At 34.4% G+C, this 27,671-nt stretch overlaps 1 protein-coding gene across 4 annotated transcripts in view; it reads left to right on the forward strand.

Moving 5' to 3' along the window:
* Positions 1-27,671, forward strand: part of LAMA2 (laminin subunit alpha 2) — a 634,923-nt gene that overhangs the window by 274,370 nt on the left and 332,882 nt on the right. For all 4 annotated transcript variants that reach the window (XM_016956287.4, XM_054686299.2, XM_054686300.2 and 1 more), the window contains exons 9-11: positions 913-1,012; positions 13,022-13,182; positions 25,585-25,725. In XM_016956287.4, the coding sequence (XP_016811776.1) occupies positions 913-1,012; positions 13,022-13,182; positions 25,585-25,725 (402 nt within the window). The remainder of the gene's footprint in view (positions 1-912; positions 1,013-13,021; positions 13,183-25,584; positions 25,726-27,671) is intronic.

The raw sequence follows: 27,671 nt of genomic DNA on the forward strand, positions 1-27,671 counted from the left end.
AATTCTCTTTACTTTATGGTTGGTAGCACCTGAAAACTCTTCTCACCTTGTTCAGTTTCCAGCGGTTGCTTTCCACTGAATTTCCTAGAATCTCCTGAGTGAATATACAATAAAGGGATCAGTTAAGGCTGGGAAGGGTATTGTTATGCAAATTTTGTGAATTGCAGTTTAACAGCTAAAGAATTTATCTCTATGATGTTCATAAAATTATTGTCTTAAAATTTGATTTTAGATTTTTCCACTTAATGACATTTAATTTATATGTGTATATAAAATATGCCTTACCTATTCTGTGCACAGTCCTAACTTCATAATGGGGGAATGAATGAATGTATCTTAAACAAATGATGATTTTGAAACTGATCTGTGAGCTTAGTTAATTGAGATTCAGTGAGGTATATAAATAAGTCTAATTTTAACACTGATTTATAGTAGCAAACAAGTTTTCATTTGTAAATTAAGCCTAGATATATATACATATGAACTATATTGAATAGGTGGGCATTTCTTGGGCAAATAATTTAGTTTCTTTTTTTTCCTATTACATCTGGAAAATAAATCTTGTATATACAGTATATGAACACAGTGTAGTTTTGTTTAAGTAAACTAGCTTTGTTAATACACTATGTATACAAGATAAAAAGGAATAAAACATGAAAATATCAATAATTATTGAATCTAAGTAACAAATATATAGGAATTTATTATTCTATTATATTTACTTTTGTGTAAGCATGTAAAAGAACTGGATTTTAGAAATTATAAACATGTATTAAAGGTAATTCTTATAGTTTTCTCAATAATTTGCTGCTCTGTATTATTAAAACTACTTTGTCTATAAAAGTTTGCTGAAATGAAAAATATTGCTGTTTTTATTACACTTGGTTAAGTTCATTTTAATATTTTTGTTAGGTATCTCCAAATTATCCAAGGCCATGCCAGCCATGTCATTGCGATCCAATTGGTTCCTTAAATGAAGTCTGTGTCAAGGATGAGAAACATGCTCGACGAGGTGAGAGCTGCAGCAGAATGTCACTGCTCTGATAAAAGGACAACTAAAAGCCAAATATGATTATTTTCAGAAGAATATTTTGCAGTAAATGTCATTCATGTAATAAATTTATTCTTTAATCTATCAGTGTATTAGCGTTCCCTCCAGGAAGCGGTTTTTAAACTCATCTCAATAATTACTTTCATGTTTAATTATAATGTTTTCATAGCAAGAAGAGTTGAATTATGTATTTTGAGATACACACACACACACACAGAGATAAAGAAAGAGAGAGAGTCAATCACATATGTGTGGTATATGTAATTTTTTCATATCGTGTAATTTATTAGATTGTTTGTAGCTTCTATAAGTTCTAGCATGAAATGCCAGCGTTCACTGAGGAATGTGTGTGCTGTAGTGGGAAAAGCAAATAGAAGAACTCACACATTGAGATGTAGGCAATAATATAGAAAGCAAGAAATGTTCATAAAGGACTAAGAAGGTAGTAGTCATGAATTAATGAACAGAAAGAGGCTGACACTAATTTAAGCTAAACACTTCCTTTGAGGAATGAAATTCATGAACTCCAAACATTAAGGAATCAAATGCCAACATAACTCCTTGATATAAAAGCGTTTGGGAGCTACTTCCAGGGCAGTTGCTCGCCAAGTTTAAGTAGGAAATTCATAGACTGCACTGGGATGCTTCTTCTCCAGAAAGACTAAAAGTAATCAAGGTTACAATGTAGTTTTTTTTTCCCTAATGACTTTAGCGTTAAAAGACCAGCAATGTTTCTTAGGTACAATTCTTGTTACCTGCTTTCTTTATAAAACTGTAGGATTATCAATCTGAGCATTACATGTAGACTAAATTTCGAAATATTAAAAAACGGATACGTTTTGATAGTCGAATGATGAATTACTGAGCTCACTTTTCGTTTCAAGCCTTCTTTTCTCTTTGTGTTTACAAGTAAATCACAATGTTGTTTTCATCAATATCATTTAACTCTTCCCTACCCCTTTTTGAGTAATGAGTATATGATCACAGAATAAAAATGGAAAAGTAGAAAAATAAATATACAATTCAGTGGTAATTCAGGAGAGATACCACTATTAACATTTTCATATATTTCTGTCATAATGCATACAAAAATTTCTGATATTGCTCCTCTTAACTTTATGTGATGAGTTTCCCCAAAAATCTATGAAAGCTTTCTCTGAAGTCTGGCTTCAGCACCTAAATAACACATTGTTATATGGTCGTGCCATAATTATTTACCCTCTCAACTTTATATGAACATTAAGATTGTTTCAAATTTTTGTTTATTTTAACCAATCCTTTAATAATACTTATTCCATATAATTATTTTTCAATTATTGTAAAAACAATACATAGTAAAATAAATTCTTAATAGTAAAGAAATAAAATAATAAGTGTCCTCAACCTATTTATCCCAGTCTTACTTCCAAATTTAAAAATATTGAGCCTTTTTTCCAATTCAGTTTTTTTTTTTCTTAATTATACTTTAAGTTTTAGGGTACATGTGCACAATGTGCAGGTTAGTTACATATGTATACATGTGCCATGCTGGTGCACTGCACCCAGTAACTCGTCATCTAGCATTAGGTATATCTCCCAATGCAATCCCTCCCCCCTCCCCCCACCCCACAACAGTCCCCAGAGTGTAATATTCCCCTTCCTGTGTCCATGTGATCTCATTGTTCAATTCCCACCTATGAGTGAGAATATGTGGTGTTTGGTTTTTTGTTCTTGAGATAGTTTACTGAGAATGATGGTTTCCAATTTCATCCATGTCCCTACAAAGGACATGAACTCATCCTTTTTTATGGCTGCATAGTATTCCGTGGTGTATATGTGCCACATTTTCTTAATCCAGTCTATCATTGTTGGACATTTGGGTTGGTTCCAAGTCTTTGCTATTGTGAATAATGCTGCAGTAAACATACATGTGCATGTTTTTTTTTAGCAGCATGATTTACAGTCCTTTGGGTATATACCCAGTAATGGGATGGCTGGGTCAAATGGTATTTCCAGTTCTAGATCCCTGAGGAATCGCCACACTGACTTCCACAATGGTTGAACTAGTTTACAGTCCCACCAACAGTGTAAAAGTGTTCCTATTTCTCCACATCCTCTCCAGCACCTGTTGTTTCCTGACTTTTTAATGATTGCCATTCTGACTGGTGTGAGATGGTATCTCATTGTGGTTTTGATTTGCATTTCTCTGATGGCCAGTGATGATGAGCATTTTTTCATGTGTTTTTTGGCTGCATAAATGTCTTCTTTTGAGAAGTGTCTGTTCATGTCCTTCGCCCACTTTTTGAGGGGGTTGTTTTTTTTTTCTTGTAAATTTGTTTGTGTTCATTGTAGATTCTGGATATTAGCCCTTTGTCAGATGAGTAGGTTGCGAAAATTTTCTCCCATTTTGTAGGTTGCCTGTTCACTCTGATGGTAGTTTCTTTTGCTGTGCAGAAGCTCTTTAGTTTAATTAGATCCCATTCGTCAATTTTGTCTTTTGTTGCCATTGCTTTTGGTGTTTTAGACATGAAGTCCTTGCCCATGCCTATGTCCTGAATGGTAATGCCTAGGTTTTCTTCTAGGGTTTTTATGGCTTTAGGTCTAACGTTTAAGTCTTTAATCCATCTTGAATTGATTTTTGTATAAGGTGTAAGGAAGGGATCCAGTTTCAGCTTTCTCCATATGGCTAGCCAGTTTTCCCAGCACCATTTATTAAACAGGGAATCCTTTCCCCATTGCTTGTTTTTCTCAGGTTTGTCAAAGATCAGATAGTTGTAGATATGCGGTGTTATTTCTGAGGGCTCTGTTCTGTTCCATTGATCTATATCTCTGTTTTGGTACCAGTACCATGCTGTTTTGGTTACTGTAGCCTTGTAGTATAGTTTGAAGTCAGGTAGTGTGATGCCTCCAGCTTTGTTCTTTTGGCTTAGGACTGACTTGGCGATGCGGGCTCTTTTTTGGTTCCATATGAACTTTAAAGTAGTTTTTTCCAATTCTGTGAAGAAAGGCATTGGTAGCTTGATGGGGATGGCATTGAATCTGTAAATTACCTTGGGCAGTATGGCCATTTTCACGATATTGATTCTTCCTACCCATGAGCATGGAATGTTCTTCCATTTGTTTGTATCCTCTTTTATTTCCTTGAGCAGTGGTTTGTAGTTCTCCTTGAAGAGGTCCTTCACATCCCTTGTAAGTTGGATTCCTAGGTATTTTATTCTCTTTGAAGCAATTGTGAATGGGAGTTCACTCATGATTTGGCTCTCTGTTTGTCTGTTGTTGGTGTATAAGAATGCTTGTGACTTTTGTACATTGATTTTGTATCCTGAGACTTTGCTGAAGTTGCTTATCAGCTTAAGGAGATTTTGGGCTGAGACAATGGGGTTTTCTAGATATACAATCATGTCGTCTGCAAACAGGGACAATTTGACTTCCTCTTTTCCTAATTGAATACCCTTTATTTCCTTCTCCTGCCTAATTACCCTGGCCAGAACTTCCAACACTATGTTGAATAGGAGTGGTGAGAGAGGGCATCCCTGTCTTGTGCCAGTTTTCAAAGGGAACGCTTCCAGTTTTTGCCCATTCAGTATGATATTGGCTGCGGGTTTGTCATAGATAGCTCTTATTATTTTGAAATACGTCCCATCAATACCTAATTTATTGAGAGTTTTTTAGCATGAAGGGTTGTTGAATTTTGTCAAAGGCTTTTTCTGCATCTATTGAGATAATCATGCGGTTTTTGTCTTTGGCTCTGTTTATATGCTGGATTACATTTATTGATTTGCATATATTGAACCAGCCTTGCATCCCAGGGATGAAGCCCACTTGATCATGGTGGATAAGCTTTTTGATGTGCTGCTGGATTCGTTTTGCCAGTATTTTATTGAGGATTTTTGCATCAATGTTCATCAAGGATATTGGTCTAAAATTCTCTTTTTTTGTTGTGTCTCTGCCTGGCTTTGGTATCAGAATGATGCGGGCCTCATAAAATGAGTTAGGGAGGATTCCCTCTATTTTTATTGATTGGAATAGTTTCAGAAGGAATGGTACCAGTTCCTCCTTGTACCTCTGGTAGAATTCAGCTGTGAATCCATCTGGTCCTGGACTCTTTTTGGCTGGTAAGCTATTGATTATTGCCACAATTTCAGATCCTGTTATTGGTCTATTCAGAGATTCAACTTCTTCCTGGTTTAGTCTTGGGAGAGTGTATGTGTCGAGGAATTTATCTATTTCTTCTAGACTTTCTAGTTTATTTGCGTAGAGGTGTTTGTAGTATTCTCTGATGGTAGTTTGTATTTCTGTGGGATCGGTGGTGATATCCCCTTTATCATTTTTTATTGCTTCTATTAGATTCTTCTCTCTTTTTTTCTTTATTAGTCTTGCTAGCGGTCTATCAATTTTGTTGACCCTTTCAAAAAACCAGCTCCTGGATTCATTAATTTTTTGAAGGGTTTTTTGTGTCTCTATTCCTTCAGTTCTGCTCTGATTTTAGTTATTTCTTGCCTTCTGCTAGCTTTTGAATGTGTTTGCTCTTGATTTTCTAGTTCTTTTAATTGTGATGTTAGGGTGTCAATTTTGGATCTTTCCTTCTTTCTCTTGTGGGCATTTAGTGCTATAAATTTCCCTCTACACACTGCTTTGAATGCGTCCCAGAGATTCTGGTATGTTGTGTCTTTGTTCTCGTTGGTTTCAAAGAACATCTTTATTTCTGCCTTCTTTTCATTATGTACCCAGTAGTCATTCAGGAGCAGGTTGTTCAGTTTCCATGTAGTTGAGCGGTTTTGAATGAGATTCTTAATCCTGAGTTCTAGTTTGATTGCACTGTGGTCTGAGAGATAGTTTGTTATAATTTCTGTTCTTTTACATTTGCTGAGGAGAGCTTTACTTCCAAGTATGTGGTCAATTTTGGAATAGGTGTGGTGTGGTGCTGAAAAAAATGTATATTCTGTTGATTTGGGGTGGAGAGTTCTGTAGATGTCTATTAGGTCTGCTTGGTGCAGAGCTGAGTTCAATTCCTGGGTATCTTTGTTGACTTTCTGTCTCGTTGATCTGTCTAATATTGACAGTGGGGTGTTAAAGTCTCCCATTATTAATGTGTGGGAGTCTAAGTCTCTTTGTAGGTCACTCAGGACTTGCTTTATGAATCTGGGTGCTCCTGTATTGGGTGCATATATATTTAGGATAGTTAGCTCTTCTTGTTGAATTGATCCCTTTACCATTATGTAATGGCCTTCTTTGTCTCTTTTGATCTTTGTTGGTTTAAAGTCTGTTTTATCAGAGACTAGGATTGCAACCCCTGCCTTTTTTTGTTTTCCGTTTGCTTGGTAGATCTTCCTCCATCCTTTTATTTTGAGCCTATGTGTGTCTCTGCACGTGAGATGGGTTTCCTGAATACAGCACACTGATGGGTCTTGACTCTTTATCCAATTTGCCAGTCTGTGTCTTTTAATTGGAGCATTTAGTCCATTTACATTTAAAGTTAATATTGTTATGTGTGAATTTGATCCTGTCATTATGATGTTAGCTGGTTATTTTGCTCATTAGTTGATGCAGTTTCTTCCCAGTCTTGATGGTCTTTACATTTTGGCATGATTTTGCAGCGGCTGGTACCGGTTGTTCCTTTCCATGTTTAGCGATTCCTTCAGGAGCTCTTTTAGGGCAGGCCTGGTGGTGACAAAATCTCTCAGCATTTGCTTGTCTGTGAAGTATTTTATTTCTCCTTCACTTATGAAGCTTAGTTTGGCTGGATATGAAATTCTGGGTTGAAAATTCTTTTCTTTAAGAATGTTGAATATTGGCCCCCACTCTCTTCTGGCTTGTAGGGTTTCTGCCGAGAGATCCGCTGTTAGTCTGATGGGCTTCCCTTTCAGGGTAACCTGACCTTTCTCTCTGGCTGCCCTTAACATTTTTTCCTTCATTTCAGCTTTGGTGAATCTGACAATTATGTGTCTTGGAGTTGCTCTTCTCGAGGAGTATCTTTGTGGTGTTCTCTGTATTTCCTGAATCTGAACGTAGGCCTGCCTTGCTAGATTGGGGAAGTTCTCCTGGATAATATCCTGCAGAGTGTTTTCCAACTTGGTTCCATTCTCCCCATCACTTTCAGGTACACCAATCAGACATAGATTTGGTCTTTTCACATAGTCCCATATTTCTTGGAGGCTTTGCTCATTTCTTCTTATTCTTTTTTCTCTAACCTTCCTTCTCGCTTCATTTCATTCATTTCATCTTCCATCGCTGATACCCTTTCTTCCAGTTGATAGCATCAGCTCCTGAGGCTTCTGCATTCTTCACGTAGTTCTCGAGCCTTAGTTTTCAGCTCCATCAGCTCCTTTAAGCACTTCTCTGTATTGGTTATTCTAATTATACATTCTTCTAAATTTTTTTCAAAGTTTTCAACTTCTTTGCCTTTGGTTTGAATGTCCTCCCGTAGCTCAGAGTAATTTGATCATCTGAAGCCTTCTTCTCTCAGCTCGTCAAAGTCATTCTCCATCCAGCTTTGTTCCGTTGGTGGTGAGGAACTGCGTTCCTTTGGAGGAGGAGAGGCGCTCTGCTTTTTAGAGTTTCCAGTTTTTCTGTTCTGTTTTTTCCCCATATTTGTGGTTTTATCTACTTTTGGTCTTTGATGATGGTGATGTACAGATGGGTTTTTGGTGTGGATGTCCTTTCTGTTAGTTAGTTTTCCTTCTAACAGACAGGACCCTCAGCTGCAGGTCTGTTGCAATACCCTGCCGTGTGAGGTGTCAGTGTGCCCCTGCTTGGGGGTGCCTCCCAGTTACGCTGCTCAGGGGTCAGGGGTCAGGGACCCACTTGAGGAGGCAGTCTGCCCGTTCTCAGATCTCCAGCTGCGTGCTGGGAGAACCACTGCTCTCTTCAAAGCTGTCAGACAGGGACATTTAAGTCTGCAGAGGTTACTGCTGTCTTTTTGTTTGTCTGTGCCCTGCCCCCAGAGGTGGAGCCTACAGAGGCAGGCAGGCCTCCTTGAGCTGTGGTGGGCTCCACCCAGTTCGAGCTTCCAGGCTGCTTTGTTTACCTAATCAAGCCTGGGCAATGGTGGGCGCCCCTCCCCCAGCCTCGTTGCCGCCTTGCAGTTTGATCTCAGACTGCTGTGCTAGCTATCAGGAGACTCCGTGGGCGTAGGACCCTCCAAGCCAGGTGCCGGATATAATCTCGTGGTGCGCCGTTTTTTAAGCCCGTCGGAAAAGCGCAGTATTCGAGTGGGAGTGACCCGATTTTCCAGGTGCCGTCCGTCACCCCTTTCTTTGACTTGGAAAGGGAACTCCCTGACCCCTTGCGCTTCCCAAGGGAGGCAATGCCTCACCCTGCTTCGGCTCGCGCACGGTGCGCGTACCCACTGACCTGCGCCCACTGTCTGGCACTCCTAGTGAGAGGAACCCGGTACCTCAGATGGAAATGCAGAAATCACCGTCTTCTGCGTCGCTCACGCTGGGAGCTGTAGACCGGAGCTGTTCCTATTCGGCCATCTTGGCTCCTCTCCCCGATTCAGTTTTTTAGTGAGTTACCTTTAATATCTAAATAATATTCTTATCAGTACTTTTATCACCATTACATATTGCCTATTGACTCTCCGTCTTGAAAGGTGAAGAAATGTATCATTCACAACACCTCCCTCCTTCATTCCACCATCCATACATTTTTATTATGTGTTTCTTCTACGATATCTTTATCATGTTCAAGAGAGCTTACATGTCTATTTCATCAGTGACTACATTTAGACTTTCTCTTGAGGTCCTACTATATAAGCTGTGATAAAGACTATCATCCCTACATTCTTCACCACTTGTCAGTGTCTGTCAATTACATATCTTTGAAATCTTTTCAAAGATTTTCACAGTTACATTCAGCTCTGGACCAATAATTAATGCTTATAATTCAAAAATAGAAATATAATAATCAAGATTGTAATACTGTAATTAGATACATATTATTTGATGCAGGCTCGAATTGCAAAATTGGACACATATTTGTAGGTCATTTTTATCTTCATGCTTGCTCTGATAACTTATTTAGGAAAGAGTGTAAGATGTGGTCTCATGGTTTGCACTTCTTCATCAGATTACATAACCAGATAGTAGAAAAGGATATTTTAGTGTATTACTGGCATTCATTTGATTACGAGGGAAATACTATGTATTTCTTTTCTGATTTTTCTTTTAGTTTTCTTCATTTTCTTTTAGTAGAAGGAAGTTTTTTCCCTCGTAGATTTGTAAGAGCACTTTAAATATTAAAAACAGTGATAGTATATCATTTTTTAATAATCAGTTTTCAGATTTGCTTTGTGTCTCACTACTGTTGATAATTTCTAATGCACAAACTTCAAAAATTTTATGTAATGACCTGTCAAAGTTCAGGTAAAATTCTTTACTTATAATAATGATACCAACCCATGATTATTATATATTTTGATTTTTTGGTGTATTTCTTACATCCTTTATAATCCTAGAACTCTCATCTATCCCAAGATTAGAAAAATGTATTTGTTTTCTTCATTTGTATGATTTCATTTTATAATACTTAATTTTTTAATCCATCTGGAATTTACTTTGTTATATTTCATAAGGAAATTTTCAAACTACATTTTGTTTTCCAATACTCTTTTTTACTCATCTACATTTAATATTACTTTCAGCTCTTTAGACATATTAAATATATTTATTTTATTTTTGGAATCTGTTAGAAGCACTCTGTTATTGAGTCTGAGTCTGCATTTTTATTTCTCTTCTCTTATTCATATGGACTTCATTTTCTTATGTTTCGTAAGTGTGTGTGTGTGTGTGTGTGTGTGTGTGTTTTGTGGATGTATGTGTGCATATGTATTTCTTAGTTTATTCTTTCAGAAGCCTTGAATTTACATGAAGTTATGTGATAATGACCTACCTTATATAGGACCTAGAATTTTTTGTTGTTCTTCTGTAAAACCATGCTCCATGAACTGTAGTCTAGTCATCAGAATTTGCCAGTCAACTCCAGGAAAGACATTGTTTTAAAGAATGACGTAACTTTTCTAGAAGTCGATTTTGTAGTTTCTCGTCTCCAAGGGGTTTCTTTATTTCATACCAGCGCAACAATTCTATTATCTGCCATCTATCTTTCGATCTATCTACCTACCTACCTACCTACCTACCTATCTATTTTTCTACGTTTAATTTTATTCTGTATCTTCAACTGTTCTGAACAGGAGGGGTTTTTTGGACATCTAGTCTACAATACTTCCAGAAATAAAAGTTAAGAGAGACATTGTTTAATACATGAAGTACTTCTACATTTAGCCTCAATTTCTGGAAATTTTAACATCAGAAATAAATGTTAAACTATTTAATGCCTTTGCAAACTTTATTAAAATTATCAGATTTATTTCCCATTTGGTCTATTGGGTAGTCTATTAGAAATGAACTTACTAATATCAAACAATATTTATTTTACCAGAGTATGTTCTACTTGGACATCATAGAGGATCCTTTTAATGTACTTTAGGATTCAGTTTGGTGTTTTGCTCATCTGGATTCATAAGTTAATTGCCTGTGACTCAGACACCCACCAGTTGTGCTCCTTTGGCAAATCACTTAATTTCTCCATGCCTTAGTTACCTCATCTGTGAAACAGGAAAAATAATAGTGTCTATCTCATATAGATGTTTTGAGTACTAACTGAATTAACCCCTGTGTTTTGTGTAATGCTAAGTATAATGACTACCATAAGATAAGTGCTATTTGAGTCTTAGCAGTTTTGTTAATTTTGGGTTATCGTTTGCATTTGGGTATCAAGTTAGAATTTGCTTCATAAATTGAATTACATAGCTCTCCATTTTTATATGACCATAAGAGTTTCAAGTTTTGAAAACAGTCTGTAAAAATTAACTAGCATTACAGAAAACCACCGCATGTTCTTACTCGTAAGTGGGAGTTGAACAATGAGAACACATGAACACAAGGAGGGGAACATCACATGCCAGGGCCTGTCAGTGGGTGGGGGTCTAGGGGAGGAACAGCATTAGGAGAAATACCTAATGTAGATGACAGGTCGATGGCTGCAGCAAACCACCATGGCACATGCATACCTATATGACAAACCTGGATGTTCTGCACATGTATTCCAGAACTTAAAGTATAATAATAAAAAAAATTAACTATCATTAAAACATGTTTGTGGTAGTTCTTTGATAATTTGTCCTCTTTTGATACCCTTGATTAGCTTTGTTACCGTTTCCTTTTGCTTGCTTTTCTTTTTTTCAAATCTCTTTATTTCCTGTGGTGTTTATATTTTCTCTTTTTTATACTTAAATTAATTAAATTTTAATTTATCTATTTTTAAAATAATGGACTATTTAAGCCTATAAGTTTACTTTTGGGTACAGTTTTTCCATACTCAACAAAAATTAAGTTCCTTTTTTACTGCTATTATATTCTACCTAGATAGCTATTTATTTTTAATTGAAGTCTTGATTTTCTCTTTAACCCAAGAGTTATTAAAGAGAAATATTTAGGCATTAATTTTTAGAACAGTTGAATTTTGCATAAAATTCTCTCATCATGTTTGATATTCAGAATTAATTTAATCTTAATTTTTGTGGCATTTGATACACATCTAAAAGTAGTAATTTATGTTAAGAAAATAAGCCTTAGATAATTTCTGCTTTGATAATTGAATATTTTTTATAGTCAATCACAAACTATGGTAAATATTTAGTTATATACCACATAATATGTAATTTGATATTGTTAGATTATTCAAATTTTCTGTTTTTTCTTACTTCATCTGTAAATACTTAAGATGAGTAAGTTAGCATCATTTTCAGCCATTGACTTTTAAACTTTTTATTTCCAATATATTTTGTTGTCTACATATTTTTGTACTGATAATTAGTGCTTATTTGAAGCATAAACGTAATAATTTAAATCATGTTTTTATTATATTTTTATCAATGTAAAATGAGAGCTTGCCTTACTGAACCTAGTTTATTTGAGTTCTACTTTGGCCCTATTTAATATTTCACAACTTTTTTTTCTTTTCCATACGCTTTCTTGACACACATTCATTTTCTTTTACTTGTAATATTTTATTTGCAATATTCCTGTTCATTTTGTGTATCTCTTGTGCACATTACATGTTTATGTTTTTAATAAGAACAGTAAGACTGCTTAACTCATTAGTATATATTTACTATGCATTTCTGACACTAATTCTGTCATTCTGCTTTTTGCTTTCTCTCCCTAATGTTTCCTTGCCTTTTTTTTCCCTCCTCCTTTCTTCTTTCTGATGGACTATATATATTACTGATTTGCTTTTATCTTTCTCCAGATTTTGAAGGTCTGTTAGTTGTATTCATTCATCCTGTATTATTTCTATTTTTTAATCAAAGACATGAATAAACATTGTGTTTTGTATTTCTCTATGTTAAAAAAGTAAATTTAAACTTTTCATTCCCCTCATCTATTGCTTCTTATCCCCAAAATATCAATTCCAATGAACACCTTTATTTTCTTTAGTAATACTGCCAGTGGCATGTTCTTAGAGTATCATTGTTAAACTGTTATTTTAAGTAATATGTCTTTATTCCCAAGGCTACTTTGCACCTGTGATAGTCTGGTGGAGCAGGCTTGTTCCGTGAGCCACTAGTTTTGCATTCATTACTGCTTATTCTTCTCAATGTAGCATCATCAGCATTAGCGTTTGTGGAAATTTCTCCTTGGTCATTGTTTTCTATAGCCATAGTTTGGTAGATGCTTTGAGATTTCATCTTTCTTGTTTACATTTTTAATATTTCTATTGACACTTAGAAGATGCTATGTTCACGTAATCATAGAAAGCTTTTAATTAAACCCTCTACTCTTTGGTTTTAACTTTTCTTTATTGATATATATCAAAAATCTATTTTTGTGTCAAAATAGCATTTTAAAGGTTACTATCATTAAAACTTTAACAACTAAATTATGTACTTGTTTTAGAAATGTTGATATGTGGTTCATCTTTCTTTAGGTTTGGCACCTGGATCCTGTCATTGCAAAACTGGTTTTGGAGGTGTGAGCTGTGATCGGTGTGCCAGGGGCTACACTGGCTACCCGGACTGCAAAGCCTGTAACTGCAGTGGGTTAGGGAGCAAAAATGAGGATCCTTGTTTTGGCCCCTGTATCTGCAAGGTACATGGTTTATTCCAGTAATGTCCCACTGTCAAGATAGAAGGTTATTTTTCTTGGCTTCTCTGTTGATTTCCTTGGCATTAAGCAATTTTAATGACTTCTGGAAGTATCCATAATCTATTCTACGTGTGGTGACCCTATAAATGTCTTTAAATGCCCACCAGGTTCACTGTAGCAGGATGTTTATAAGGCACTTATCTAAAAGCCTACAAATGCACGGAGGATAAACCACATTTAAAGGCTTGTTATTTTATAACAAAAACACTTTCACCCCATTGCCCAACTAGTGTGTTAATTTAAAAATATACGGCACTAGAAATAGCAACCCTTTAAAACTAAAGTGCATTCAAATCTACCTTTGCATCTAATTCAGAAATGAATTCTGTCAAGGGTTTTATTCTGAATTTTTAAATAATCTTCTAAAGTTTGAACCCAGATAAGTCTTAAAATACTCATTATATTCAAATTTTTCTGTTCAATTATAAAAAAGTACAAAGCCCTAATGGAATTAGTTAAAGGCTCAATATTTTCTTCCAAGATTACTTTTAGAAATGCAACTTTATTAACCTGCACAATGTGCACATGTACCCTAAAACTTAAAGTATAATAAAAAAAAAAAAAAAAAAAAAAAAGAAATGCAACTTTATTTGTTGTACATGCTCACCTAATAACAAATCATGTTAACACCAAGGGATGCATTACATCTGCAGCTTATAAACATTATGAAACATAGAGGCATGCACAAGTGAAAAATGAAAAGACTGATTTACTTTAGCTATAGTAATGAGTTCTATAACATTCTGACCAGACGGTGTATAACTACATTAGCTGAGAGAATGAACCATTCTTTGAAAAAGTTAGCATACCATACTTACGTAAAAATGAAAGTTACTACTTTTTTCTTTATTTTCAATTAAAGAGGGACCCTTATTAAAAATATTTTTATTAACCTGTTAGTCTTATCTAGGCAGCTATAAAATATTATATAGTTATATTTGATACATGTGAGCATATGTGTACATATACAACCATTAAGCCATAATATAAGTAGCAAATATTAGTTTTAATGAAGTGTTTATGAATTGGGACAAGAATGTCTGGAAATATCAAGCTAAATATAATAATAATAGTTACATAATAGGTATATGTTACATCAGGGGCAATTTAGGTTCCTATTTTGAACTACTGAAATAATAAAACTCCTGTGGACACAGTAAGCAGAAAAGTCCACAAGCCCATGGTAAAAAGTTGCCATGTCCTGGAATGTAGTAAATTTTCTAATCTATTACATTTCATTCCAATATTATCTGAAATGAAAAATTGCTTGAGTCGACCAAGATTGTGTAGCAGTGTGTGAGTGATTGCTTGCTTAAGGACACCTCCCCTCTCCATCTTGTATGTCTCTGGGCAATCCTGCAGGCTCTTAGTGCATCTTCTCTAGTATTTATCAAAACATGTCTTGTGTGTGCTTTATTCTCTTTTCAAAACTCCACAGAAATCTCTAACCTTTACCACTTGCTCAAATAAAGGACAGTTAAAACTAAGCTTAAAATGGAAAAGAAACCTCCTGAGTTTCTAGAATATATAAAATCAAACAGGGAAGAAAAACAAGTGTTTTTCTACACCTACCACTCATACAGTGGTGATGTCTGGTATTTGCAAGGAAAGGGAGTAACAAGCGAGTTAATTTTCTTTGGTAAATATAGTGAGAAAGGCTGGAGCAAGAGAGCTGTAGTGATTAGCAGGGCTCCAAGGGAAAGCCCCTTGAGCTACTTACTGCCTGCTCTCAGCCGAACTCAATATTGTACTGAGAATTATTATAATCCTAATAAGAAAGACGCCTCCTGTGTAGACACTTGAAGCTCTACACAGACAATTAAAATGCAACAATAAACAGCAATTAAGAAATCATAAAAGAGAATGAAAATTAAGTAAATAGCATCATTAAAATAAATGCCTTTCTACCATGTGATATCTTAAATAGAAAACTGTAAGTTCTTATAAACTAAATTATTTCAGGATTAAAAACTTGCAGAAAGCAAGTTTCATAAAACATCTACGTAATTATAAAAATCACAAATTATATGCATATAACATGAATTGCATCACAGAATTATATATCACAATAATATCACAATATGCCACAATGAGTTATATCAAAATGTGCATGCAATGTACTACAATTAAGTGCCTACAGTCTCTTGTTTAAAAAATAATTAATAACCTAGCATTTCAACAAAATATGCATACAATTTAAATACTGAAAAGACACTTAGTGTAGTGTATTTAAATACTGAAAAGACACTTAATGTAACAGTTCATACTGTTTCACAAAAACATGATTTGACATAGATATGTCAACTGATTGTAAAAACAGCATGGATCAAAATGCTGCTTAAGAAGCAAAATTTTATTGAAAGACTAAAATATTGGAGATATAAATTCAAATCAAATGACAGATTTTTAGCAGAAGGGGAAGAATATATACATAAGTGTCCATATATTTCTATCCAAGTTAGTAACTTTAAATAAGTATTTATCTGTAAATAGAAATAATATAAATCACATATGAAATAATGTGTATATAAGTATTCATCTCCAAAATGCTTATTAACCTTAAACATTTGTACCTTTATTCTCTTATACTATAACATACGAGTTTTTAAATAATTTTTTTATCAGAAAGAAATATCTTACTGAAGTGTGAAGACATTTTTAAAAAGAGCTTCATTAGGAAGCCTTGGGCCTAATTGTTTTTTGTTTTATAAATTTTAAATGACTGCTCTGTGATGAGCCCATTTCAGTTGAGGCTGTATTATTTTTCCTGTGGGTAAAATGACATACTGAGCTGATATGGACATCACTTCTCCCACTTTTGCTATTTTAAAAATGCAGATATGCTGCATAAACATAGCAAATAGATTTATAAACATTTAGATTCAGGAAAGAAAGGGAAATTCCTAGATGTCAGACCAAAGAGGGAAATCTAAGTTAAGCATAAGCAAAAGTTCAAGCTAAACTGAGCAACTGGGGTCATGGGGTGGAGGGTGGGAGACAAGTCTTAGTTCTAAGATCAGGGCTAAAGTTTGGAGTTTTAATGCCCTCACTAGGACTTGACACTAGGATTTGGACCCACAGACGGAAATTGCAGCTGAACTCACTGAAGCAGGGACACTAGAAATGCTTTCAGACAGTGAAATGGGGGCTAGAAAATTCTTCCTGCAAGCCTACAGAGGCAGCTAGAAAATTTTTCTCTTAGGGGCTCTGGGTGGGTAAAAGTTACTACCTTATGTAGGACCAAATCCCCAAACCTGTGTGCCACATGGGAATGGGATCCATTTTTATTCTCCCCTTATGTGCTGGCATTCTTCAACAAGTCAAGGAAATGATATTCCCATAGGAAAAATAATACAGCCTCAACTGAAAATGATCTCATCACAAAGCCAGTAAAGTACACAAAAGGAAAATAACTACAAAAGGAAACCAGTAGCCACAAAAATGAGGATATTTGTACACAAAGAACTAGAAAGGGTAGTCTGAAATAAATTTTGTATTCATAAAAATCTGTGATCATATTCTTATCACATAAATCATAAAAATATGTTTAAAATGTACAATTGTAAAAGCATGATTAGAAGATTGAAGAATAAACAAAGAAGGAATAGAAAAAAGTAACATAAAATAGACGCTATATTAAAATTCAAAAGTAACCAGGTTTGGAAAAGAAACATGTATAATTTACTTCCAGAAATGAAAAAAATATGCAGTCATTGAAATTAAAAATTCAATGATTGGGTTAAACAAGAGATGAGAAACTGCAGGATAGAAAATCAGAAATATAGGCCTGAAAAAATTACCTATAAATTAACATAGGGAAGTAAATAAATATGATGCTAACTGACTCACAGAATTGTAAAATTGAACAGAAGTTTAGCAGAAGTTGCCAAAGAAGAGATTAGAAGAAGTTGAGGGAAACAATATTTGAAAAAATAATGAAGGAGAAAAGAATGATCACGAGTTAAAAACTATTATAAATCCTCAGCTTGAGGATGATAAAAAATAAGTCTACCCCTAGTAGAAAACCTGTCAACCAGCAAGACAAAGAGAAAAATATTAAAACTGGGGGCAAATATCTTTATTGTGAGTGTTTACCACTCACAGTCCAACTTCATGGAAAGAATATTAAATAATATATGTCCTTTAGTAAGAATATTGAACCCATAAGACAGTTTCACTAGATTATAGTCCAGAAGAATCAATCTATAAAAAGCAGTAGTATTTCTATATGTCAGTGACAAGCAAATAAAAAATGTAATAAAAATACTTAGAATAGCAAGAAAAACTTCATGATACCTAAAAATAAATGTTTGTAAAATTGAGATAATTTTTAAAGGTTATTGAAGAACATAAAATTCTAAATGAGGAGACAGCTGACGATCACCAAGTACCAGTGAAAATCTGTGAAATTTGAAATGTTTACCATTTCTATTAATAGAGTTAATTAGTACCACAATTTAGGAGGGCAATATGGTATTATCTAGCATCTTTGAAGGTGATAAAACCCTGTCAACCAACAATTCCACATCCAAACATTTACCCCAAAAAACTCTTACAATGTGTAGAGAAAAACCATCTAAAATGTGCTCAACGTAAATGTACTTACTATGATGAAAATGAGAAAAATAAATAGCAAAATAAATTGTAATATTTCCTTTAATCTGATAAAAGAAACAGTTAAAGTGGTTGAAATAGATCCTCATGTATAAACAATGATAAATTTCAGAAACTTCAGGTGGAAAAAACAATGTCATTATGGTATTATTTATATCAAGTTGTAAAACATAAAACAATGCTACATTGTTTGTGAACACATACATTATAATTAAAAAATTTAAATACACTTGTAGGGTAAGTACTAATTTCAGAATAGTAGTTACCTCTAGAGAAACAGGAAAGGGAATAAAACAGAAGTGAAATGAGATTCATTTGTATCTAAGTATCATTGCTTTAAAAATATATCTGAGGCAAATATAAAATATAAATATTTTGTTACCTCTAGGTTGCATGGGTAATGCATGTTATATGTGCTTTTTGAATGTCAATATAATTTCTAATTTAAAATTTCTTTAATTGAATGTAAAAAAGAATTCCAGATTTAAAAAGAGGTGAATGAAATTTTTAATACAATGTCAACTACATTGTTACATTTTACATATAAGATTTTCTCTTCAACAATGATATGAATGAATATTATCATCATTATATTTCAAAATGTGAAAGCAGTGCTAGCTCAAGACACTCAAATGTTTATAATATTTTTGCATTGTTAAAAATGTTGAAATTTCTCTCTCTTACCAATTACAAGAGGCAAGTCAATCTCAGATATATGACAAGTCATTGACTGTAAGTGCTGTCTGACTCTCAGTATTTGTTTATTTCAAGTACCATATGCTAGAAATTGGCTCTTTTGCAGTTTGGTGTCATATTATTTTTGCAAAATCAGTTGGTATGTAGAATCTCACACATAATATAAATTGACCTTGATCTAGTTAGGAACATGTGCTTTTATTTTTATCAAAGTCTTATAATAGAAAGATAAATAGTGAAGTAGAAGACTAGAAATCAGAGTCTGTATTTTCATCTTGTTTTGCTTTGTTTTTATTGCATTTTCCATTAAGTCCTTACAGGCCCACGAGACTATGTGATCTGGCCTTGGCTTACCTCTCCAGAATGTTCTTGATTTTCAGTCACTGTTTTTCAGCTTTGCTTAAATTTCTTGAGTCTCTTAGTTGTTTGTAGCATCTGGAATTTTATAAGTTCTATTCACATTTCTTGGGAAACCTCATTTCTAGCCCTATTCCTTTGCTTAGCCAGGCATTTTTAATGGCTCGGCTTAACTTCAGCTTTCTCAGGAAAGCTGCCCCTGCATCCTCAAATCATATCATTCTCATGGCATAATCACTTTTCAAACCTTTTTCTTTTCTTTTATGATCTCATAATGAGTAATTCTGTTTTATGTCTATCTTACCTCTGGTGATGATATGGACCCTATATTTTTTCTTTACCATTGCACAATAAGAAGATAACACAATGACTCATACAAAAGAAAGAAGGAAGGAAGAGAACTAAAATCTCGTGAAGCTTTGACAGTCATTTAGCCTTTCCGATTCTATTTTATAATCTATGAAATGGTGTTATTGAATCTTTTCTGCCTCTCAATAGGTATAATTATCACACTGAAGCCCTGTACAAGTATAAAGTATAACCATAAATACCTACTGGATTACTTTTTGTTGTTGTTTATACTGCTTTTCCCAAGTAGAGATAAGTTTCTGTTCTTTTTCCCTGAAAGGATTTTTATGGTGTGTTAACATTTTTATTGGTTTTGGATTTCCCTCTTCTTTTTCATTTGTGTACAGGAATGGTCACTTCATTAACTTGTAGACTTGGTTCCTGGGCATTTTTACAAATGGCCTTCAATGTGTACATTTAATCCTGAATCTAAATTACAGATGTAGAATTTTTGGCATAAAAGGTTCATGCATGAATGAATTTATCTCTTGCAACAGCTACAGTTCAAATAATATTATGTTAGTCAATTTTTTACATTGACAGACTCTCTCCTTGACCAAATTTTGGAAAGGCTTCTCTGAGTCCTCTTTTTGATGAGGCCTCATCGTTGAGCCTTGTCCTCAAACCTAGCTTGGTTATAGCAAGAATTCTGCTAAGTCAGTGTGTTAAGAACACCTTACCCTTGATATCTGATCCCTCTGGCCTGTCTTCAACAAGAATCCTGTTAATTTGGTTTAGCAAGAATCCCCCCTACCTACCCCTGATGTCTCCTCTTAATGATTGTTCGCCCCCGATCCTTGCTCGTGGCTATAAATCTCCACCCTTTTCCTTGGCACTGAATCCCTACTTGTTCATGTTGTATTGGGAATGGAGGCTAGTTCTTTACTAAGGTTGCTTTTTCTCTATTGCCATAGTTTCTCACTGAAGCCTATTTTCATCGTTTTAACTACTGTCCAGCTCTGGTTCTCTTTCACAATATTAAAAGCTGAACTTGTGAAAATTGAGAACTAATGTTTATGTATTTCCTTCTCTCTCCCTAACCCATCAACTATTATCTAGCCTTGGAAAAGTGTGTTTTAGGAGTAAGTCCTCAACAAATACTGCTAATTAACTAATTATCCTTCTTTTGTTAACTTCTTTTAATACTAGGATGCATTAGTCTAAAGGTCATAACAGAAGAAAACCTGTAATTAACTACAAACTACCAAAAAACCAAGCATGACTGAGAAATTCCTGAAGCAATTATCACACAAAAAAATAACTTAAATGTCACTGGAGCTATTCCTGGTAACTTTGTCAGTAGTACTCCCAGCTGACTAACAATCACAGTTCAATATGTATTGCTGAAGTTGTACCTAGTTTATAAGGCAGTAGCTTCTATGATAAAGAATACAAGAAAACTACGGTGACTATTTCTCCAGAGAAAAACTGCACTGAGGAAACTATAGCAAAAAGAAAATTGATGTCAACACAATAGTATCGCACTTCAAGAAATCAAAAACAAAAGAACTTAGTAAAATTTTTCTAATTCAACTTTGTTTTTAAAGGGAAAAGAGAACTAAAGAAAAAAAAGGCAGCCATGATTTTTTGTAGGGTAGGCCACAACATTGAGCTATGTTCAACAGAAATAGATGTCTAAAGCACACATTTCTTCCTAAAAGAATGAAAATTGGTTCTTTGGGAACAAAAATGTCATATTGATTTTATGTAAAGGCAAACATTCACATGGTGCGTCTGTACATAAAATATATCTGGAGTATTAAAGTTTCATGGTGGGGATGATTATGAAAAAATGACTATATAGGCTCCATAGGGACATGATAATAAAAAATAGATTAAGTAGATTGAAAACACTAGTCTAAAGTGAAGTGATGTGTTTTAATATCATAATATGTGAGAATATAAAAGTATTTACGTATGGATTATTTACAATGGAAAAATGACTATTATAGTTCATATTTCATTTTATTAATGTAATTGATTAGAATAATGGTATAGAAATAGCAAAAGCAGAATATTTGGTTTTAAGAAAATATGGTGATATAAGGGAATGAATATTAATTTCTAGAGTGGAAGTCTGTAGCGTTCTAGAAATTACCGTGTTTTATAGGCTGTAGTGTGAAAATTATCATTAAATATGCAAATTGAAAAGAGTCACTAATGGACTCTATACAAATAAAGTGTTAAAATGAATTTATTGGATCAATAGGAGCTTCCCAGTAGGAATGCTGAGAGGTTTAATAGATTAGACTCCATTTTGTTTAGATTAACAGTTAAAACAACTTTAAAAATTTTTATTAAATTATGTTTTTGCAACCATTGAAGTATAAACAAAAAAGAAAAAAATTAATTATATGTTAATAACTTTTTAAAATTCATCAGTACAAATAAGTTATAGAATTATAAAGGAAAATAGAAATCTCATGATGATTAAAATAACATTCAATCTGGAAGGTACAAAACTTTTACCTTCATCATTCGATATTTAGGGTCAATTATATTCCCATCTGTGCTTTAGGGACTGAATTGGATGGTGGTAATAAGGTATAACATATGGTCTGTGCCAATCTGATGGATGGCAAGAAAAGAACAAAATTATGGTTTTACTGTGTGTATTTATTTATTTACTTATTTCAATAAATGCCCTTTAGTAGATATTTTTACATCTGGAGACATTCTTACATCTGGAAGAGGACACTGCAACAGTAGCCTATTTTAATCTTGTCATGAAAATCTTGGGATACATCTTTTTTGCTCAACTCCCTGGTTTTTCTGTCTTATTTTTTTCTTCCGGGCATAGTGGACACTGGTGATGAATTTGGTATCAGATCCAGAACATGTTGTCTGTACCCCTCTTACAGCAGTGATTTTCTTCCACCTTGTAATATACTTATCTGAAGTCCGCCTCATCAGAAAGTACATAGGAAAACTATCGTGACTCTATTTCTCCAAGTAGAAACTGTGCTAAGGGAACTAAAGCAAAAAAGAAAATTCCTACTTCCTTTGCTATAATCCTCTTGAGGGCATTTTTATATTCCCTGTGATATCTCATATGTCTTGTATATAGTAGTTCAGCTATGAGTTGATGAACGAATAATATAAAGAATAAAGCAACGATAAGAAATAATGAGCAGAGCATTTATTAATAATTTGATATTGATAACAGAGGAAGTTAAATTATTCAAAGAGCTCAACCATAAAGCAGATGGCTTCACTTTCAAGCTGGGAATCAAAAAACTTTAAGTCCTAGAATATTCATGTCAAGAGGATCTTCCAAGAATAAGCCAGGAATGCAATTAGGGGCTGACTCATGGATGACAATGGTCGATGAGTCACAAAGAAATTTTGAAAAAACAATGATGTCCCTGGGGACACGTAGAAAGAATTGGAACTAGACTGTCAAGATCATGTATATTAACAAGCTAATAGAAGGCGGGAAATTTTGGTCTCTATGAAAATGTGCACAAAAGTCCCAGAACACTATACTTCTGTGTTTGAACTGTGCTACTCTAAATTATATAAAATATACTCTATAATGTAGTAAAGAAAGATTTCTTTATGCCAATGTCTCACATTTTATAGACATTTTACCTGCTACTGTCAACTTAAGTTACTCAAGTATAGTTCTGTTGATTTATCTCCTAATGAACAACCGCTAATGACTTACCAATTCCTAAGGAATATCTCTTAGGATGGACTTTCTGAGGGCAGGGCCCTGGATCTCAAGTACCAAGTGAAGTTCTAGCATACAGGAAGTATTAAATACAGGCTGAGTATCCCTTATCCAAAATGCTTGAGACCAGAAATGTTTTCGATTTGGTATTTTTTCGGATTTTGGAATATTTGCAGAATACATACTGGCTGATCATTCCTAATCAGAAAATCCAAAATCTGAAATGCTCTAGTGAACATTCCATTTGAGCATCATATAGGTGCCCCCAAAGTTTCAAATTTTGAAACATTTAAGATTTTGGATTTTCTGATTAGGGATGCTCAACCTGCACATTTGTCTTGAAAAATAAATAATGAATAAACCTCCAACTTTTAAAATGAATTCTTGTTCCCAATGTCTTTGCTAACATCGGTCTCTCATTCTATCTATGTCCACAAGTTGAATTTTTAAACCATGCTTCAAGGATCAGGTCAAACTCCACTCCTGTCATAAAGCTTCCTTAAGCCTTATAGCAGAAATTAGTGCTTCCTCTATGTTCCCGTAATTATTTATTTCTCAGATGCACTTACCATATTCCACCTTGCATTATAGTTGATTGTGAGTATATCTTTTTACCCAACTAGATATTGGGCTTTAAAGACAGACTTATTTAAAGACAGACCTTGACTTATTTATCTTCATAGTGCCTAGAATTCCTACCCTAATGTGTTGCTTCAGGTTACTAAATAAAATTGAATGTGAAATTATTTAATCATATTTTTTCAAGGTCATTTTACTAGGCTAAAATGGAGCTAAGGAAAATGTAGCTAATGTCTGCAAATTTCTAATTGTTGAACTTAGTCTGAATCTCAGAATAGTGGCATTATAAGCTTTCAAATTAGAGTAAATGAAAAGTAGATTAGACCAAGCGCATAAGAACACAGTATACAGAACAGCTGTACTGTGTCCTCAACGGGATAAACTAAATCATAATTACAGATATGTTTCATCTTTCTTGCCTTTATACTCTTTTGAAGATGTTCTCAACTTCAGTGCTTTGGGGATTTATTTGTCACTGTAAGTCTGAAATTAGTTTGATTAGTTTTGCTGATATCTATCATTTCAAAATGTCTGAAATCTGCCTTAAAAAGTAAGCTGGCAAAAATCTTGGGGCAGTGCTTATTAAGGTTCCCACATAGAAGTGGCTGAGTTTGTAAATGAGTCATAGAAATTCAGTATCAAAAAGTTAATTTAAAACAAATTATTCTCTTGGATATAAGGAGGACTGCTTTGTTTATTCTTAAATTTTTCTCCTTAATTCTTCATGCTATTTTTCTCTTCTCTTCTGATTTTCCTTATGTGTTCTCAGATTTTATCATCCCTATCTTCTGCTCAATCTGGGTTTGTTTAAAGTGTTTTTATTCAGCTCGTAGTATGCATATAGCACTTTGCTATGCATGAAAAACATGACTGCCAAGAGATTTATTTGAACTTAATAAATTTTATGAAGCTAATGCTCAGTGCTGTACCAGGAACCATGTTATTTTCTCAGACTATAAAGTTAGTAAGACAGAATTTCTACCTCTGAATAGATTACGGTAGATAGCTAGAGAGAACAATCTTTGAGCAATACTTTTTTGTGGTTGTGATAGGGTAATGTATACAGGGCCACGAAAACTACATGGAGAGAGAAGTTAGATGTCCAAGGGAATTTTTTAAAAAGCCTCAGAATTGATAATAAGGGAATTCAAGGAAGAGGGGAAATGTAGAGAAAATGCGTATGTAGGGAATATTACAAATCTGTTTCCTGGAAAGCAGGATGCCTTCCTTTAGAATTATTAGTTAAGATTAACCACTCTTTAAATTGAGAGATTATATCCTTCCCTGTTTTTCATTATATGGTCAGCTTTCACTGGCCTGAGTCCACATTTTAAGCTCAACTATATACAAATAATTTTTCAGTATACTGAGAGTAGGATTAATGAAACCAGTCTGGAGAGCAGTCACAGAATGAGAATAGATCTTTCCCATAGTATCACTGTGTGACAAACTGATTGTACTGATGTGTTACAGAAAACACTGTAAAAAGTTAACCAGAGGAAAACTTTGCTTTCTACTTTATCTGATCTTTACCCCAGTTTCTCTACCTGTCAAATTCCTATGCTTGCCTCAAATGTACATATTTTTAATCTGAAATGTGAAAAGTATTTATAACTGGTGTAATATCAATGTTCTATTATACATCCATGTATTAATGTCTTTAATTTTACCATGAAATTAAATGAAGTACCTCAATAACAGAACAGTGAACTTTAAATGAAGTAGCTCAATAACAGAACAGTGAACCTAACTGGCCCCATTTTAGTCAATCTAATGCATTCCTGCACAGGTATTTATCATGACATTTACTCTACACTCAACCTACATGAAGATCAACATAGTCACTTTTACGACAGTAGATTTGCATCCATCCAATAATCTTTCTCACCAGTGTAATTAGAAAGGATACAGCTTAACACATAGCTTTTGAGCAGATTTTTAAAAATATCATTATACGTTAAATATAGTTGAGAGGGTAAAATGAAGAATGTACAGTTAATATTTTCCTCATACAGACATGGACGCAGCTCGTAATGTTGAAGGATACCTCTGTTGCTGATACATCTCTTTATTTGCAGGAAAATGTTGAAGGAGGAGACTGTAGTCGTTGCAAATCCGGCTTCTTCAATTTGCAAGAGGATAATTGGAAAGGCTGCGATGAGTGTTTCTGTTCAGGGGTTTCAAACAGATGTCAGAGTTCCTACTGGACCTATGGCAAAGTAAGCAAGCACCATTTGGTTCTGTTTGCTGCCCCACCAGCCTTCTTTGTTGCTTTCATCGTTGTTCTTTTGTATGAACAGTTTCTGATAGTGAACTTCTACATAAAGTTACAGGAAGAAGTAATGGAATTTTCTTCAAATGCTGTTGTGTATTTTTGCTCAAAGCCTTTGAGGTTGTATTTGTAATATTGTGTAGACTGGAATTTCTTAGAATAGGTAGACATAGTCTTTTTAGTGTCCATGATTACTCTATGAAACAATAATGCAATTAAGGTTTCAACTCCGAGGGTGCATGATTTAAGAGAGAAAACACTACATTGTGATATGAATTATATTTTCCATTTACTAGTATGTTCGTATGTAAGTTGAGAAGAACTCTGTATCATCTATATACATAATACATATTATCCACCAACGCTTTAGTTACTATTTGATGTTGCCTAGGCTCTTTCATTATTAAAAGGGGACATTAAATATAGGCAATACCTTCATTCTGAGTTGGTTTGAAAAATTATTAAACTATTTAATAGCAACTGAAATTTTCTTTCTTTAACATAAATGTGTTTACCTTTCTAACTTCACTGCCTACATTACCCACTGCCTTTTCAAATCTGTGCAAAGAGCATGTTGTCTCCCTATACAGAAAAGTATCAGAGGAAAATGGGACCTTCTGGGAATTTCACACAGCCTGTGTGAAATGCAGAATGGTAGGAAATGGGCTGGAGAGAGAAAGAAGTCTAGACGGGGGAATGAGAATCTAGAACTTATAGGGTTGAATATGCTAAGAATTTGAGATATTTTACTTGGAGTGTCATTGAAGAAATTTAAGCTAAAGACTGACATTATCAGAGTTGTGTTTTATAAAGACTACTATTTAGATAAACTATTTCCTAAACACTTCTTCCTTTCAACTTTAATCAGTGAACTAATCCTGAACAGAGCTATAAAATATTTTCTCTGCCTGCAGTGCTTTTAAGTCAAGCCTCATATTATGAAATATTATCTATATGTTATCAACTGTATTGCTTTCAGAGCAGACTTCAAAGAATCAACCACAGATGGACATCTAGTCTAACTTCCTCTTTTGTTTATAAAGTCCCACCCCACCCTCCAGACTGCCCCACTGATAGATCAAAGTTTCATAGCCAGCCAAGGGGCAGAGCTGGTACTCAAGCTTTGATCATCAGATGCTAGAGACACAGAATCCCACTCAACTGTCTTAGAATGCCTCAAGGGTGACGTTAGAAAGGGAAGAAGAGCAAGGAATATATTACTTGTTGTCCAGAAAGTCAACAGGTTGTACCTGGTTTCTATTTCTCATTTAACTAAGGGAATTGCAGTGATTTCACAGCTTTGGGATAAGCAGAGTCAAATAATCTATGAAGAAATTTAAAAAAATATTTCAGCCACATAGAGTCACCCTTAGCATTCTGCTTCCCATCACCCACAACATGAAGCAGCTCATGCATGTCTAGTAGGTTCCTGGTAGCTGGTACCCTAAGCCCTCAGTAATCAGTGTTTTGTCCTGACTAGGTAGGATGCTTTAAATTAGATGTGTGGCTGTAGGCCTGACCTTGGCTGAAGCATAAAGATGTAAAAACAAATCATTATGCATTCCCAGATTCCTCCTTTAAGGTTCCTTCCATTTCTGGGCCAGGGATCTAGGCTGTAGGTCCCCACAGCACTTCTGACCCTATCTGAAGGAATACATACAGTATTGCCAGGTGTTGTCATAGCACCAAGGCTGGTGGGTTCAAATATCCTTAAGCCTCAAAGTAGAAATTTTAAAAAGTGGGAGGGGTGGAAATACTGAATGAAACACCACCTTTCAGGTACTTGCATAGTTTCTTTCTTTTTCCCTCTGCATTACAAATACATATGCAATACTTTTTCAAGTCGTTTTTTCCAAAAGCAACAATAAATTCCTAGTGGAGTAAAAAATATGG

Source organism: Pan troglodytes, chromosome 5 (assembly GCF_028858775.2).
Source record: "Pan troglodytes isolate AG18354 chromosome 5, NHGRI_mPanTro3-v2.0_pri, whole genome shotgun sequence".
NCBI classification, from domain to species: Eukaryota; Metazoa; Chordata; class Mammalia; order Primates; family Hominidae; genus Pan; species Pan troglodytes.